The 18382-nt window shown below is 38.0% G+C and overlaps 1 protein-coding gene and 1 long non-coding RNA gene across 2 annotated transcripts in view; one reads left to right on the top strand and one right to left on the bottom strand.

The window, feature by feature from the left end:
• Positions 1-4542, bottom strand: part of ZFPM2 (zinc finger protein, FOG family member 2) — a 466965-nt gene extending 462423 nt beyond the window's left edge. The window contains exon 1 of the mRNA XM_017528980.2: positions 3999-4542. Coding sequence (XP_017384469.1) covers positions 3999-4038 — 40 coding nt within the window. The 5' untranslated portion in view covers positions 4039-4542. The remainder of the gene's footprint in view (positions 1-3998) is intronic.
• Positions 4543-4756: 214 nt separating this feature from the next.
• Positions 4757-18382, top strand: part of LOC119471315 — a 113875-nt gene continuing 100249 nt past the window's right edge. Inside the window, exon 1 of the long non-coding RNA XR_005200346.1 lies at positions 4757-5499. This is a non-coding gene — a long non-coding RNA (uncharacterized LOC119471315). The remainder of the gene's footprint in view (positions 5500-18382) is intronic.

Genomic DNA, 18382 nt, shown 5'->3' with positions numbered 1-18382 from the left:
ATATTCTTATTTTAAAACAATAATTATTTTATAAATAAAACATTTACTAAAAACTACTCTTTAAAAAAAAAAAGCACAGAACATTAAAATGCCATTGTGCAAGTTAGGAATTTGTACGGCTTAAAATTGTTAGATCATCTCAAATAACAAAAAGGTAATTATTCAATATGAATGGATTCCAACTTCTTGCAAAAGCCCCTCTATAGAACTGCTAACAAGGTTATTCTCGAAATAGAACATTTTACTTTCAACATGCATATTAATTCCCAGTATCTGCTTCACTTTTCAAGAAGAAAACATTCTGTCTCTTAATTCAGCCTTTCATTATACTTAACCACAAATTATTTGGCACCTGATCTAGACCAAACATTTAGGTTCTACATGTTTGAAAAGATCAAGCAATGTAAAAGTTTTATGAAAACTACTTTTATGGTAGAAAGAGTGCCTTTTCCTAATCTTATATGAAAATAAAGTAATTGAGTTTCCTCCTTTTCAAGGTCTGTATTTACTACTAGAAAGCAGATAATGACACTTATTTGCAAAAAAAAAAAAAAAAAAATGTGATGTCCACCTCTTCCTGTACCCATAGCCAATACACTTCAGTGTGACTGAAGTTGGGGACATATGAGGCAGTAAACACATTACTAGAGACAACAGCTTGAAGAAGAAAATAACAATAAAACTGCATGCACAACACATTTACTAATCATAAAGAGATGCATTGGCAAAAGAAAAAAAAATCATCATTTCTGTCATAAATTTTGCACTGCAGCTCCAGAATGGAGAACAATCTGGGCAATTTATTGGCATATTGGCAGGAGGTGATAAGGCTAAAAACAACAACAGCGAGCAGCTGTGCGGGGAGATGGGCTGATAGCATGATATGGCTCCCACACCAAACACCTCCCGTCCTATCAGGGCTTTTTATCAAACCAGGATTACAATAATAGCTTATGAGAGAAAGCTTCTGAGGGGAGGGCAGAAAATATAGTCTCGGAATAGAAAAAAAATCTGAATTTTGGGACAAAACATGGGGGCAAAATACATAATTTATCACTGTATTATCAGGAAATCCAGGCAGTCTAATCAAGGAGCACTGAGTGACTATTTTTTGCCTTATCATCCAAAGTGGTGGAAACGGAGAAGGAATTATCAGGCTTCTGCAGATTGCTGGGCTGGAATTTTAATGGTAATAATCGGGTTTCTGATGGTATATCTTCTCCGCTTATCTTTCCCATTATCTCCTCTTATCTGGCCAGTCATCATAGCAAATTAATGGTGCTCTTTCAGCGTCGCCTTTTTATCGCTGCCCGGAGAGCACCCAAGGGGAAAGAATAAGCAAAATATTAAAATACTGCATAAATCACAATTTTAGATAGCAGAGAATTGTATGCAGTAAAAGAAAAAAAAAAAAAAAAACTGTGCCCAACAACCTTTTTGTCCTTTAAATTGACTGTCTTCAGAGTTTCTCGTATAAGCTGACTTTTTGCTTGTCATAGTTGCTCCAAATTGGGTATGTTTTATCACCAGGGCCAAAGCTTTATTTTCTAATCCTGGACATTTCCAAGTTTAAAATGCAGTTCTATTACTGGCATGAAATGCTATTGTTTCACAGAGCATTGCTTTTTGATATTTTCCAAACTTATATTTGATCCAGAATATCAGAAGAAACAGCGGAATTTGTAATAGAAAATGATGCACTTCTTATGCACCACTAAAATTGGGGGGAGAGACCTACAACAGTAGTGACTTTGGGTATCAAGACAAACTTCTCCATCTGCAAAACTGCCTCTTATGCCTGGACAGGCAAAATGAGACAGACGTCAGTAGATTGCAACTACAATGACTTTAAAGCTGGTCAAACAACATTTAAGTCTCTCCCCCAACCCTCAAAAATTGCTAAGAGAAGATGACTAGTATAAAAATTCTAAGACCTTTAATTTTTCACTTTTCTTAAAAGTAGAATGGAAGAAGCGGTAGCCACATTTGCACAGATTATCACTGTGACACCAAATTGAATCCAATAAAAGTATGAAATGCATGTAAATAACACATATGCATGCATACATCAGCAGGCAATGCTCACTGTGAATAAATGTATAAACATATTTGTTCAGTTTCAAATGAAAGAACTTTCAAGCATTTTTTATACTTAATAAATCACAGCATTCAAATAAACCACTAAAATGTTTTACAACCTATAACACCAGAGTAGCATCAGCAATTAGTTTCAATGGTTTAATCTTCAATTATATGAGGTAGACATAGAAGGAAATAAAAAAAAATTAATGTAGCTAATTGAGAAGTATTCCCAAGTAGAATCAGATGGTCTTGTGCCATACAATCAATTAATATTAATTATTTATTAACAACCCAGGTGACAGCCGTGAACTGAAAACATTTGTATTTAATAATGTTTATAACCATATCTTATAATAAGCATGGTTTTGTACTCTATGATGCAACATTTAAACAGAGGATCTGATCAGTTGAGTCCTCAAAACTACAAGGCAATTGGTGGAAACCATGAATAATCATTCTGAAAAAAGTGAAAGTCTTCAAGAACAATATCAGTACTTGATTAAAACTGGAGCCAAAAGTGAAGTCCAGTGCTTGCTTTAACCCAAGTTACATAGGCTGAGAACTGAAGCATAAGAGAAGGAATCCAAGAAATAAAAGCTAGAAAGTCACGTTTGAGAGGCGGATACACACACACACACACACACACACACACACACACACACACACAGAGAAATCTGAATACCTAACTGTTGATAACTATTTATAACCCGGCCCCCATTTCAAGGACAAGTTGATTGATAAGATTTATTTTTAAACTACGCCAAATAGAATTTTCAACATTTGGCGGTGGGGTGAGTATGGTTAATAAGGGGGAAGGGATACTACTAATGTCTTACCCTAAAATTATATGAGAATTAGTTTCAGACTAATAGCCAGACTCTGAGCAACACAGTGAAACAGACACATTATAAGGCTGGCAAAAAATAAACTAATAAGGCTTTTTCTTCTTTTTGGCCAAAGCTTAAATTAAAGATACGTCGCAGGCCTATAAAACACTACTGGAGGAATTCTCCCCAAGCCAAGAAAAGTTGACCGACTTGATCTCTGCGAGCGTGCGAGTTTCGGGAAGGTGTCTCCAGACCCGCAGTGTCCTCTAAACATCAGCGGGAACCCCGGGGACTCCGGGGCTCTGGGCCGCGCGGTCCCCAGCCCGCCCACCGCCTTGAACTCACAGCTTCCGCGCTGGGAAGTGACGGGCCGCCCCTCCCAGCGAGGACTCCGCGAGCCACCAGGGCCAGACACCACCCGAATCCCCGCTCGGTAGAGCGTCCTGGCGGCAAGAGCAGGACCCGCCCGAAGTCCCAGGGCGCGACCTGCCAGCCACCAGCCCGCGCCCGCAGGGCAGAGACGCACGGCGGCCCCATGCAGAGGCGCGAACTTTTACACCTACTTTTTGTTTCGCTTCGAGTTGGGTTTGGCTCTGGCACCGCCCAGGATCGGGACCCCGACGCTCTGATTTTCCACCGCCTGGGGAAGTTACCTCCCTCGCCCCGAGGTCTCCACCGCCCAGCTTTTCTGAGAAGTTCTACCCTGGTCGTTAAAAGTGATTCCCAAGACTGGTACCACGTCAGTCGCACAACAGCAATGACAACAACAAAAATGAGCGTCTAAAGGAGCGCGACTGCCCCTCCGGCTGGACGACACAGCGCCCGGGACTCGCAGCGCGCGCGGGTCGGAATTAAAAAAGCAGCAGCAGCTGGAGAACGCCAGGGCTGAGCGGGGCAAGCACGGGCTGCTCCTCGCAGCCTCGCTCTTGCCCGAGCTCGGGCTGGCCGTCTGTCTGTGACTGTCTAGTTGTCCCTTCGACTGCTCAGGCAAAGTTTGACACATCTAGGGACCGGGAGCGGATCTCCCCTAGCCCCGCAGCCCACCCATCGCTTTCCCGTCCCGCGCACCCCCGTCCTGGGCAAACTTACGTTTGATCTGCCGGGGTTTGCTCTGCTTTCTCCGGGACATCTCGGCGGCGGCCGCTGCCGCTGGGGCTCCCGCGGTGCCCGCGGTCTGGGCTGCCGCTCCCTCGGCTCCCGCCGCTCCCGCCGCCGCCGCGGCTGGCCAGGCTCGGGCCGCCGCCGGCCGGACCCCAGGTGCTCCGGGCGCTAGGCTCCTCCGGGAGCCGCGGATCCACGTTCGGAGATGAGCAAGCAAATGAGAAGAGGAGAGACGGGGGCAGAGAGAGTGTGACAGCGAGGAGGGGAGGGGGAGAGAGGAGAGCCGCGGCGGGGAGAATGGGAATGTTCGAGCGAACGGTCAGGGAGAGAGAAAAGGGGAAAGAGAGGAGGAAAATAACACGGAAAGAAGGAAGAGAGGAGGGAGGGACGGGAGGGCGAGCAGGGGGGAGAGGGGGAGCGCGGGGGCGCAGGGCGCAGGAGGAGGAGCGCGCTCGCTCGCCCCTCGCCCCGGCGTGCGGGACGGATCCTCCGGCGCCGCCGCCGCCGCTCCGGGCCGCGCAGCTCCTGCTCTGCCGCGGGAGGCGGCGAGGCGCGCGAGGGAGGGGCGCGCTGGGGCTGTGGGGAGGGGAGACTATTCCATCAGCCAAAGGAGGATTGGCTGCATCCAAAGCCAGTCCGGATGCAAACTACGGCCCCGGCCTCGGTCGGGTGAAGTGCGGGCGATCCAGGCGGTGGTGGGGGATGGGGGCAGGGGTGGGTGGGAGTTGGGGGGAGGCGTCGGGAGGGCTTGGAGGAGGGCCACCTTCTGCAGTTGTCACCGCGTCAACGCTGGGAAGCTGCCAGGGCACCCGCTCCCCCCCCCTTCCAGGCAACTTCTTCCAACAGTCCCCTCTGACAGACCCCAACTCTCCTCTCTCACGCCTCGCCCGTCCAGCGGGGCACAAAGAAATCTCAGTCTCTCCCTAAACTTTGTGCTTTCAGTTATGCCGCCCCCTCCGCTCAACCCCAGCCCCCGCCCTCTCCCAGCTTCTTGGCAGGAAGGTTAGGCCACTGGCAAAGTCCTCAGCGACAGCCAGATGATCACAAATGCCAACTGTGTGTCTTGGGGCCAGTTAAGTCCGCTCATCTGCTCAGGCTCTCAGAAGACCATTTCTTTGCTCTCAAGGGTCCCAGGAGACCGCTGCGGACACGGACCGTCCCGCTCTGGGCCCGCGTGGACGAGGTGCTGAGTCGCATCCTCAACGTGTTCTCTCACCTCCAGTTTCCATTTTAAATTGTAAAATTTCCAAATTTGGAGACAAGCAGATATTTTTCTCATCTTGGAAAGGAGGAGCGAGCGTTAGCTAGCTGATTAGCCGTAGGTGGGAAACGAACCATCTCTAATAAAAATACTAACTTTTTGAGAAACTCTGGGGAAGTTCTGTAGTCCCACCCTGCCCCGTGACCTTTCATTCTTTTAGTTCTTCTGCCACAGGGAAGCACCGATCGACTAATAAAAGATTTGATCTTGCTATAATTTCCCAAGCAGGTAAGACCCAGTAACTATTTCGTGGTTCTTTAGCTTCTAAAGTTTTGTTTCATTCGTATTCAGTTATTGTATATGTAGCATGTGGGAAACTGCAAGCCAAAAGGAGAACAAATTTTGTGGTGATTTGCATAGTTATTATTTTGGCCAAGTTAAGCTGTATGAGGTTAGCTTATTTTCTTACAGTTTCATATACAGTGAGTATTAAATATATTCTCCCAGGTGGGTTGGAAGGAGCTTCTATCCAAGTGCAGTGAGACTGGCTGCTTCGTGTAATCAGTATTTACTAATAAACTCCACTGCAGTTAACATGAGTCCCCCAGTTACTGCTGACTCTTCCTCCAGGAGGTTGTGAAATGGACCATTCTGATCTGAAATTGTGTCCCCCTCTGCTTGGTTGACTATTATTTGTGTGAGCCACACCAAACTGGATACTCTAAAAGGGTCTGGGGTCAGCACAGAGCCTGGGGTGATTGAGCATAATGCAGGATGCTCAGTGTGTAAGGCACTGTAATCAGTGTCATTTATAACCCTAACAGGACATCTTCTGGAAGGTGTAAAGAGTTGCCTTGTGAAAGGTATGGCCAAGAGAATCTTAATACAAAGCTGAAGACCAATTGTGAATTTTATTACATTATCATTGGTACTATTACCATAGGAGGTTGTAAGAATACATAGTCCTCTGCAGTGGAAAATGCACTAAACGGCGAAGTCCCTCCTGTGAAGAACCAACAAATTAAGGCTGAAAGTACCATGAAAAGCAGGGCCATTTGTATTTGTGTTGTGGAATAAATAAGCAGACAGGGAACTACAGATTTCTACCTCCTTCATTTTCAGTTCATTACAGTTAAATTGGTGTACTTAGAATCAGATGTGTTGTACATAATGGTTTTTAAAGATCTTTACAGAACTGGCTGAATTTTTATGTCACCCAAAAGGAATGCCTATTGGAATTAAAATATCGTGACTGTTTCTTTTGGCGTTTGAAATGGTTAAATATGCAATGCAAAAGAAAAACAAATAAATCTCAGCTAAATATATAGTTTAAAAGCTAAAAGGAGCAAAAGTCAGAGAATTCAAGGCAAGATTGATAAAAAAACCAGAATACATTATTATAGATACTAGTTTATCTAATTATAAATATATATTAATTATAGTCAATAGGAATGAATTAAAATAAGGAATAATATTATATTTTATATTTTCTCATTATTTTTAATGAGAATATTAATGATATTTAAGGTATAGTTTTTCTTTTTTCGAGTTTAACTCATCAAGGTTGTAAAATATAAAGACAGAAAAACCTATAAGCAATTATCTCTGTCCAAATGGATATGGCAGCCCCAAACCACAGCTACATGACTATCAAACAATGATTATGAAAACCACAATTGAGAAAAGCATCAGAGAATGATATTGCAAAACCACAGCAACAAATGTGTCTGTGATATTGAAAACCACAGTTCACAACTAATACCCTGTGTATCACAAATTACAATTTAACTATAAATGTGCAAATGTATAAATAACAGCACAAAATAATTTCTCATTTGCTTAAAAATAAATTATTCATTTCTAGGCTCACCAGTTTAATGTATACATAATTGTTTGTTTATAAAAGTTTCTGCTTTAAAAAACAAATCATTTTAAATTACATGAAAAATGCCAGTTACTTTAAAAACAGGAAATGCGCAACTTTTACTAGTATTTTCTAAAATGTTAAAAAAAAGATCTGAAATCATTCTGAAACAAACATCTACTTCAGTCTAGCTTTTTTCATAAAGTTCTTTGGAAGTGAAAAGATATGTGAATGGAAACTGTTTACAGAATAAAAGCTCAAAATATTCTATTACAACTTCAATGAAAATAAAATTGTATATATAGTAGTACCCTTCCATACCCAGGGCTTATATTCCAAAGCCCTCAGTAAATGCCTGAAACTACAGATGGTACTAAACCCTACATATACTGCTTTTTCCTATACAAAATACCTATGATAAAGTTTAATTTCTATAGTAGGCACAGTACGAGATAAATAACAATAACTAAAAATAGAACAATTATAACAATACATTGTACTAAAAGTAATGTGAATGTGGTCTTTCTCCTCTTTCTATCTCTGTTTCTCTAAATATCTTATTGTACTGTACTGACCTGTTTTGGGGCCTCAGGTAACTAAAACCACAGATAAGGGAAGACACTATATTCTTAAATAGTCATTTTAGCTAGAAAACATACATAGGAAAATAAAATAAGAACCCAGTACCCAAACTACATTAATATGCAAAACCAAGTGCTTATTTACAACTGCATGAAATGATATTAGTTGCAAGTTTATAGGAGTACCAGATTTTGCAAATTAAAATACAAGATGTCTAATTACATACAAGCAATAATTTTTTAGGGTAAGTATGTTCCATGCGATATTTGGTACATATTTATCCTAAAAAATAATTGTGACTTATATAAAATCAAATTTAACTGAGCATCCTGTATTTTATCTGGCAAACCTACAAATTTAGCATTTTTACAAATTTATGGTGGTTTATAATATTGTTCCAGAAAAGGCAGATAACTCTAAAGTGCTTCCTACAGATGTAAATATATTTAATTCTTGACTATAATGTTATTTAGGGAAGGCAAGGTAGAAGGAATAATTTCTCTACAAAAATTCTTACTTTATTTGGCACAGTTTAGAAATGCACTCTCAGTGAAAATGGATTGCATTCATGTATGTCTTAGTCTTGGATTTGTTTTTAAAATGTGTTATTTCCTCCAAGGGATCAACAAATTGACAAAGCAACCTCCCAGGCCACATCTTATTAGGCAGCAAGCTGCCTTCTTTATTATGGAAGTAAACAATATTCAAAAGCTTCAGAAAGACTTAATTTTTTGCCCTTGTATCCTCACCAGAAATTGAATACAGTTTATCTGCCTTGATTTAAGATTGTGACTCTGAATTGAACAAGAATGCAGTATGAAAATAGTGTTTAGTAGTTGTGTATCTTTATAATTTTAGCAGTTTAAAAATAAAAATCAACAAATTCATCTAAATGGCATTTCTATTTTATAACCACGAAAAAGACTATCTGTTTACTTGCAAAGGAGCTGAGGGCTTTGAAAACATTCAGTCAGTCTAGATCAGGGGGTTTAACTTAAGCTTCATGGAGACCATCAATACCTTGAAAGAAGCTTGTATGTACAAATAATTTTCTAAGGAATAGGTCTACTGAATTCATCATATTTTCAAAAATATGTGAAAAAAATCTGTGAATCAGTATGGGTTTAGAATCACTGCTCTGTTTATGTGTAAATGTTTATAATATATTGAAAACTAAAATATGGATGATTTAAGTTTTACTCTTTCTACACATTTCTCTATGTCCAAATTACTACTCCTATAAAAGTTTATCTAATAAAATAAACTCTCTTTTTAAAAAGCTCTTTGCTACTAAGTCTTTATGATGCACAACATATCTCTGGGTAGAAGAAAAATATTTAAAAAGTAACCGCCGAAATATTAATAGACATATGTTGATTTTGTCTGCCTGGCATTAATTCTCTCTTCTTCTGGTGATCATGCCTTGATATCTTTTGAAGAATTATTCCTCCCACTCTCTGGTCAAGTGACACAAGTGTGTGGTCTTCCCCAGTCCCTGACCAATCAAAATATTCCACGTCTGTCTACAGTGATTGGCTCTATGGGCCAAATTGTTCCTATAAAAGTCAGCCCTGGAACTTTTTTCTAAAACCACCGAGGAAGACATGCTGTTTTTCTGCTATGATTGCTACACTGAGAGAAGGCAAATCTGAAATTGCTAGTAGCCATCCTTGTGGAAAGAATGTGCTAAAAGCAATGTCAACACAGAGAATGTTTTTGTCTCACCTTGTCTCAAGAGTCTGATTTGGGGGGAATCTAAGCCAAAACACTCATTAACATTTTAACATTACTCTGGTTTAAATCCGTCAACATTATATATGCGTCTACATAAATGTTAGAATCTTAGTCATTTCTGTTATATTTTATCTTCATCTACTTGACCAGGCTAACTCCGATGCATCTTTGTAGAATTAGTGTAGACATTTTGTACAGGAAAACATCAAAAACCTCCCAGGTCTGAGTAAGATACCTCTTCTCAGCTGCTTCCTTAACATCTTGTTTGTCCACCATAACATCACTTGTTGCATTGTATTACATGGGCAAATTAATTTTATATAAATCTAATTCTCACCAGCTCCTTCCCTGTCTCAACACACTTAAATAGTGAGGTTTGCAAGGGCAAAAAAAAAAAAAATGTAACTTTTTTAGAATTATGCCCCCAGTGCTGGACACATGGAAAGTCCTAACAAAATTATTGAAAGAAAAAGTTCAGAATCATTCTATCCTTTCTAGAGAATCCTACCATTCCCAATCCTCTTCCATAGAATCACAGGTACAGGAGATGGCAGCCATCTTTATATCACATAACTCATGTTCTGATGGGGGAAGCTCAGGCCAAATGGAGTATCTGACCCAAATATGACCCATCCCAATTCTTCCTTGGGAATCTAGAATTAATATCAAGAGTTCTGTTCTTTACCTGGGCTGGTCTCTTGAATGAAGGAGAAGTAAAATTTCTGGAATTGTGGCATGTGTATTACTATATAAACATAGTAACAGAGATAGTTTGAGCGTATATAGAGAAAAAAATAAATGTCCTGAGTGAGAAGTTGAGATGGGAACATGTGACGGCATACCATTTCCTCTTCCGTCCCTGCCATGGACTGCAGCAGTACTTTTGTCTTTGATGTCGATGAGATACTGATGCCTCCTTAAAATAAATTGTTCCCACCTTTCCGTTTTTAAGATTTTTGGCCTAAATTGGCACTAATTGATTCCTGTTACACTCAAACCAAAAGACCAAATGAAGGCAAAAATTATCTATGGCTTTAAAGGATCTGGCTGATGGAATATTTTAATATTTAGAAATATCAATCCAAGTAAATTTTCTACTTTCCTCTGAGAGAGTTATATAAAAACACTTTTGCTGATTTTTTTTCCCCTGAGCAATCCTGAAAAACAAAGAACTCTTATGACTGTTGAGAGGATACATCTACAGTTTTTAACAATGATAAATCAAGGCATTATCAATGACCAATTTTGGACATTCACTTCAATTGAGGGTAACTCTTGGGAAAAAGTATTTTCAAAGTCACAGTTCCTCAAGGGCATGATGATCAATTGACATGCATATCCATAACCTTCCTAATTACATATATTCTGGCCCCAGATGTTTGATTTTACTTTCAAGTTTACTTTGTCACATTTGAATAACCATCTAACAGATTACCTTGCACATAAATTTTATGAATGTTGTTATAATTCACATGAATAATGTTTATACTTCTGTGGTGAATTTTATTTTCTAATCTATAACTTTTGCCATAAATTCTTACATGCAAAACAAGGAATTAAACAGATTTTGAGAACACCTACTATGTGTACAGACTTAATCAAATGACTTATCTTTGCTATTATCTACTTGCCAAAGTGTATTAAAATAATGCATTAGAAGTGAATTTAGGACGAACTAAAGAGGTAGGATTATCAATAACAATGCTAGGGCATTTTGATAATGGAATCACCTCAACTAAGCTAAAATGGATAATTACATCACTTTTAAAATTTATCTTGTAACAAAAATTAAATATGACTAATATGTTCCTTTTAAAGCTACTGTTTATTAAACAAATAGGTGTACATAGATTAAAAGGCAAAATCACTTTTCAAAGCTCATAATAAAAATTAGCCATTTCTAGTCCTACCTCACATCTCAGCAAAATATCCAGAGATACAATCACCAATTCCTTTTAGCTGATTCTTCTGTTGTTTACCCTAGGTAACTAAATAACATGCTTAACTATTTTTTTTAAAGTGTTAGTTTAGATATTATTGACTATACTATCTACTATGAAAACATGAAGATATAACAGCTTTATACTCTCCCAATGCACACTTTTTCCAAATTTGGGGGCAAATCAAAAGATTATAATTACATTTTTATTAGCAGTTACCCATATAATATATAATGATTACATTTTTTTTATCTAGCTCTGTTTTTCTTGTAGGTAATAATTACTTTCTTTGTCACTTTCTTAGTGTTTTCATACACTATCACTATTTAATCCCCAAATCCTTGGCTAGTGTAATAATTCAAATATATTAGTACATTCAAAGACATCGGATAGCCTACTGGTTTGGGCTTTTTCCCCAATGGAGGCATCCTCCCTGGAGTTCTCTACACTTCTTATTCACTCTATGCTACTTGCTCTCCGTGACTGAAATTTCCTTTTCATCATTATCTTGGGAATTCCCCTGATTTTATCCTGTATTGAATTCTAGGTTTCTTAAATGCTGTACGTTGCTCTTTTGTGGTTGACTTCTTCCTTTCCTTTCTTTTTTTTTTTTTTTTTTTTTTTTTTTTTTTTTTTTTTTTTTTTTTTTTTTGGAGTTAATTCTCATGAGAAAATATATATGCAATGTAATTTGAGATTTGGCAAGAGTACAATTACCTTTATTTGGCCTTCATATGTGATCAAGGTGTCAAGTTCTAGGTAGGAAATTACTTTCCTACAATTTTTAAACACAGTGCTTCATCAGCTTCTAGCTTCCAGCATTGAAGTTTCCATTCTGTTTCCTTATCCACTGAATGCTGCAATGCTTCTGTTCCCCAGTCCCACCTAGAAGCTTTCAGGATTCTTCTTCTTACCTTTAATCTTCTGAAATTTCACAGTGTGTGGCCCCATCCCACTATTTACTGAGCTAAGAACTTGAGCCCTTTCAGTCTAGAAAGTTCTGGCTTGTCAACAGTTCTGAGAAATTTCCTTGTATTATCTTTTTCTCTGGAATATCCCTTATTAATATCTTGAGTCTTCATGGATGTGTACTTCTGTTTTTAAATCTTTTCTTTTCCTCTTTCTATCCCTTTGGCTATTTTTTTGTTGTTGTTGTTATTTTGTGAGAAATTAATTTAGCTTTCTATTCCAAGACTTTACTGCATTTTAAATCATGTAATCATATTTTAATCTTTTAGATTTATTTTTTGATTTCTAAAGAGCTCCTTTATATAGTAAATTATCTTTGTTTCCCCTTATCTCTCTCTTTGCGGTTAATAATTATAGGGCTCTGTCGAAGATTTCTTTAGTTCCGTGAGAATTTTGCTTCTTCGGTGTTTCCTAATTTATTTTTTTCCCATAGTATTTGGTATCATGATTCTAATATGACGGAGGCACTAAACACATATTGGAAGTCTATGTGTAAGGGTAGGGTAGGGATCGAAAATGTCAAGTAGTAGGTTTTGGGAGACAGGGCAGGGACCTTGCTGCTGGTGGGTTACAATCTATACCTGTCAATATGTTTCTCTTGAGTTAATCACATTTCCCAGAAATAAAAATCCTCCATAGTCAGTCTTCTCAAAGCTCAGTCAGAGAGAACTTTAGGTATCTAACTGTTCTGTGTGAAAACTTTCATTTAATCTCTTTTCAGTAGGGTGGTACCTTCAGTTAATGTCGCTGTATATAAAGTCCCTGTGGCTTTACCCTAGGCTTCTGGGCAGGCATGGAGAAGCTGTCTCCTAGAAGTGTGGTATGGGAGGAAACAGGGTTTTCAGCGATTCATACAGGGAGTTTTCACCAATCCTTATGTTTCCAACCTGATCTGCATCCAACTTTCAGGAATTCCTGTTGCTTCCAATAAATGTTTGACTACGCTGTAAGTGAAAAATCAGTTTGTGCTGGGTGTCACTCCTGCTAGGAATTAAATTTCAGCTTTCTCTGATCTACTAAGTCAATTCCCTTTCTTAAAAGTTTACAAAAGTTTGTTGATTGATCCTCAGATTCTTCTAATGTCTTCTTGTTGCTTCTTTTTTCTTTCTCTTGTGCTCAAATTAACATTCAAAAAGACCTTTAACTGTTGTGAAGTTTAGAGGGAATGAAAGCAAGCCCATAGGAGCAATTATCCCCCCCAAAAACTGAAGAAAAACCATCTTCAAATACTTACTTTCCTCTTATAAATTGTTAGTTTTTTAATCAAAGTGATATATTCATTATATAATCCCTTTTTATATTATGAAATTGTAAAAGGGGATTATATTATGAAGTTTCCCCCAGCTCCCCATAACCCACCTCTCAGAGACAACCACATTTAACCAATTCTATGCGATGCAATACTCTTGAAATTATATCTGTTGCTGCAACAAATTTATAAAGTATCCCTGCCCACTGTATAGAATGAAGATATTTATGTTTTTACAACTTTCATGTCCCTCCTAGTCTCTTTCTACCTCTGACTATAGTTTCTCATTTCTATTGTGAAAATTGATAAAATTTACATTTTGTCCTATAAACATGTTTTCTTCCATCTTTAGTGTACACATTAATTATTTGAGTTGAAAACGAACACACCACAATTATTTTATTATGACTGATATATTTTTCATTGAAAAACCAGCTAATTAAGTCTATTTTCTTCTTTTTGGATCTAACAGTTTGAAACCTGCAGGACACATTCACTTACAGGAGAATGTGTCTAATCTAGGTTGAATACACGGTTTTTGCTTGCACTCCATCAATTGCTTAAAATTATGCCTGATATTTGTTTGCTTTATGATAAAATCAGGACTTTTTCAAACAGGTTTTTGTTTGTTTCCAATTTGTCTTTCTTTTTTCTTGTAATGAACCAATATACTTTCTTTAACATGTCATTAATGTCTTCTATTTCCTTACCCACTCTGTGTATGGCTTGAGGTCCATTCTGTTCTACTCCTTGAAGATATTCCTCTGCAACTTTTCATCCACCTGTTCAACTAATTGCTTTCTTGCTTGCTTCTCAGCTATTATCCTGGGAGGTGTTTTCAGTGGACTGACTAAGGAGTCATTTCCACCACACTTTGTATCCTATACATTTTAATTTTTTTCAGTTTCATTTTTCTGAAGTATATCTTAAAATAGCCTCTTCAGAAATGATATCTATGAAATGAAACTCTATGAAATGATATCTATGAAATGTGCCTTTATGTATTCAGAACATATATATTTTTTGCTCTTAATCCTTGGTTGATAGTTTAGCTGGAAATATAATTCAAGGTTTAGAAATTGTTTTTTACCCTGAGAAATTTGAAAAAGCACATCACTCTGTTGTCTTCTAGCAGTCATTATTGCTGGTCAGAAATCTGATACTAGTGAGAAAACTAACAGGTTATCTACCTTACTTTCTTATTAACTTGCTGTTTCTGGAATTTTACAACTATTGAACATTATTAACTTCTACCCAGCAGTAATACCTCCTTCAACCTGCCTAACAGAAGCCTGGTTCATTAGATAACTACCCCTCCTTCAACACAGTACTTGTGATTCAAGAAAACTTGCCTCATCTCTACTATAGGGATGATCTTAATTAATTCTAATCCTGTAATATAATCTTATCCTCCCTGTTAGTGATTATTTAGAAATAGGCAAGGGGTCTAATTCTGGACAAGGGGTAAGTTGCCAGAGCCTTTGGGGACAGTCTTTCATTGCTCTTAAGAGAGAATTATGAGGAGTTTCTTTTCTCTCTCCTGGAAATAGAAAAGAAATAATATTGCATCACTTCCCTCTGTCTTCCATTTTTGACAATGAGAAAAGCCATTTCAAAAAGAAAGCTAACCCACAGAGGAATGCATAACGAAGAGGATTACATTAAAAGCTGAAGCCTGCTCATTCTAAGCGTAGCATCTGCTATGCTTTTGAAATTCTTGTTGTATGAGCCAATAAGATGTTTTTTATTGTTTAAGATTGTTTCTATTGAGTTTTTTATTACCCAAATCTGAATGTATCTTAACTAAGTTATAGAAAAATGAGTCTTGTACCTATCATTCGTGGGTCATATGTGCTGATGAAAAACAGTGGGAAATATGGATAGGGTGTAGGATTGTCACCCTTTGATATAGTTTACCAGTCAAATTTCCAGTCTAGCCAACAGCATGACTTCCACCCTCTTTGCACCTGCCAATTCTAAATCTTGTTCCTCCCTAAGTGTGTTATATATTCAACATAGTATTATTACAATGCCTAGAGACAGATTGCCTATGTGCAAATCTTGGCTCTGCCACTTCTTAGCTAGGTAATCTTTTGCATGTTACTAAATGCTGTGTGTTTCAGTTTGCTTATATTTAAAAGGGACATGTAATGGTAGTACTGCACAGGATAGTTCATATTTAAAAAAGTTAATATATGTAAAGTGCTTGGCATATCAAAAATGTTGTATAATTGTTAGATATTAACAAATTATTCTGAATCTTTTCTTCTCTTCCTTTTTAGCAATAGAACCCAAATCTTACTCAAGATATTCAGTTAGAAGTACTAATTTTAGGAGTTTATCCTCCAAATAGTTTTGGCTGTGGGATGTAGTTCAGAACAATAAAATGCAAGCAGAGATCTGCTGGATGAGGCTTTAGGAGAACTTAAAATGTTCTTTCTCAGAAGTCAGAATGCAACTTTTCTTCTTGGCCCACCATCTTGTACATATGTGGAGTAGAACGTCATGCTTGGGTATAGAAAATCTATCTTGTACTCATAAGAACAAAATCTATATATACTTTGAATCATACTTGGAAAGGGGAAGGAGCTGATTCTGCTGACTTTGTTTAGCAGTATATTAGCTCTAAACTGACCCTGGATTTCTTAAATATCGGCTTTGTTAAGTCACTGCATTTGGATTTCTGTTACATAGAGCCAAGGGCAAACCTAACTGCTGCCCAAGGGATCTTCTTGGAAGGGTGGTGCTCTCTTTTTGCCTTCTAAAATTCTGTCTTTCAGAAGGCCATTTGGTTACTCTGTTTTATACTTCACAGAGTTTTCATCCTCTTCTCATATTTATAAATTGTTTAAGCAAATAGTTTGAATAACTGCTTCCTAACTTCCCCACCTTTAAGGTTCATTCCTTTTCTATCATTGTATTTGCTTCTCTGGAGGAAAAGGAAATACTAATAAAACCTGTCTCAGGGACTGTGAATTTTAATGTGCCCAGTGGCCTTAGGGTAGTATGAAAAAACTAAGTAAACACATCTAATAGGTAGGAATTGGTGAGGACTGGAGATGGGGAGAGAATATGTCCATCATGTCCACCATGTTAAAGGTATTTAATGCAATTAAAAGAAATACTTTTAATTGTACAGCTCAAAGAAGACAGATAAACCTGTTAGCTTAATTGGACTGGGCTGCAAGGTTTCAAACTCTGATTTGAACATATAGTGACTGAACTGCAATGTATATTCTCAACCAAACACCATGAGTAACAACAAATGAAGTAACACAAAATTAGGATGTTTTTAAATTGTTTTTAGCAAAAATATTTTTACTTGTTTTCTTCTAAATAGCTTTTTCCTGTTTGTGTTTTAGGCTGATACAGAAAATAATGCATTGACTCTAAGATTACACTCAACAGGCAGAATAAACAAACAAAACACCTTTGTGTGGGTTGCTATGGCATTGTAAGAAAATCAACTGTAGAGGAAAATGTAAGATAGAAAATACATGTATTTCCAACCATCATCCCTCCTCATAATATAAGTGGCTTACTATATATGTTGAGGAATTGGATTATAATAATAACTAAGCTTTATAAAACACTTTGAAACTCTAACAAAGCAGTGGTTAGTAATTATACCCAGTTCCTGCACATACATCACCAGTATGTACTACCAATACCAGCTTGGGCCTAGAGGCCCCCACCCAGGCGGCGCTGAAAGCATTAAGAAGCAGATGCCCAGATAGAACAGCGAAGTGGGACTATCTGGGGGCCAATAGCCTTTCAAGCAGAGAGCTTTAGTGGGGCTGACAGCACTCCTGGCTGAGGGCCTCAAACAGATTCTGACCCACGTATTTATTCTCCCTGAACAGATTATTATTAACAAACAGGTGTTCTGTGTTTTCTCATAGAAACAAGATAAACTAGGTAGGCAGCTGGTGCCTGCTTACCACTAATCAAGGACAAACTAGAAAGTATTCTCCAGGAGCAAGCCATGAGGGTAGGGTCACATATCCCATGCTTAAAGAATTGTTTTAACCATTGTACGATATACATATACTGTTTTGTTACTTTAGAATGCCCCAAGTAGTTTTCCACTTGGGATGGGGGTGGCTAGGTTTCCCTTGCCACTGTTCTTAGCAAACAATATATTCTAGCATATACTCAGTATTTCTGAGAAATCATATACTCAGCATTTCTCAACAATGTATCCTAACTTCCTGTAAGACTAAACCTGAATGGAACCAACCAGAAACCAAACCTATGTCAATCCCTCTTCCTAGCTACAGAAATAAAGGCTACCTGTGGTTGTTCTGTTGATTGATCAGCGCTTTGGTCCTACACACTTGCATCTGTACAGACAAAGTTTTACTAGTGAGGAAATAAAGATTCACAACGAAAAAGTGCATTTCTTACACTCACACAGTAGCCAGAGAAGCTGGACTTCTAGCTATTCTCTGCCTAATTATAAAACTTTCGGCATTTTTTTGTGATATTTAAGCTTTTCTAATAATGGACAGTCAAGAAATCTGGACTCATAAAGATATGGACAGTGGACTGAACTGGATAATCAGAAAACCAGAATTCTAGTTTAGATTTATCCACTTTGGGAATTTTATTTCACTTCACCTCTTTGTTCACAATGAGGATCATTAAATTTTACTCAGGTCCTAAATTTGATGTCTCTGTGATTCTAAATATTAGTTTTTAGTACTATATTTTAGGTTGTGAATTTGTAAGTAGTAAAAATATTGTCTAAGTATTCAATTCATGTGGTGCCTACTCACCTACACAGACCTTTAAACTATTCTTGATAATGTTGACAATTCATCAAATTTTGAA

The sequence above is a fragment of the Cebus imitator genome, unplaced genomic scaffold (genome assembly GCF_001604975.1).
Source record: "Cebus imitator isolate Cc_AM_T3 unplaced genomic scaffold, Cebus_imitator-1.0 Scaffold56, whole genome shotgun sequence".
NCBI classification, from domain to species: domain Eukaryota; kingdom Metazoa; phylum Chordata; class Mammalia; order Primates; family Cebidae; genus Cebus; species Cebus imitator.
This window is presented reverse-complemented; position numbering and strand designations above follow the sequence as displayed.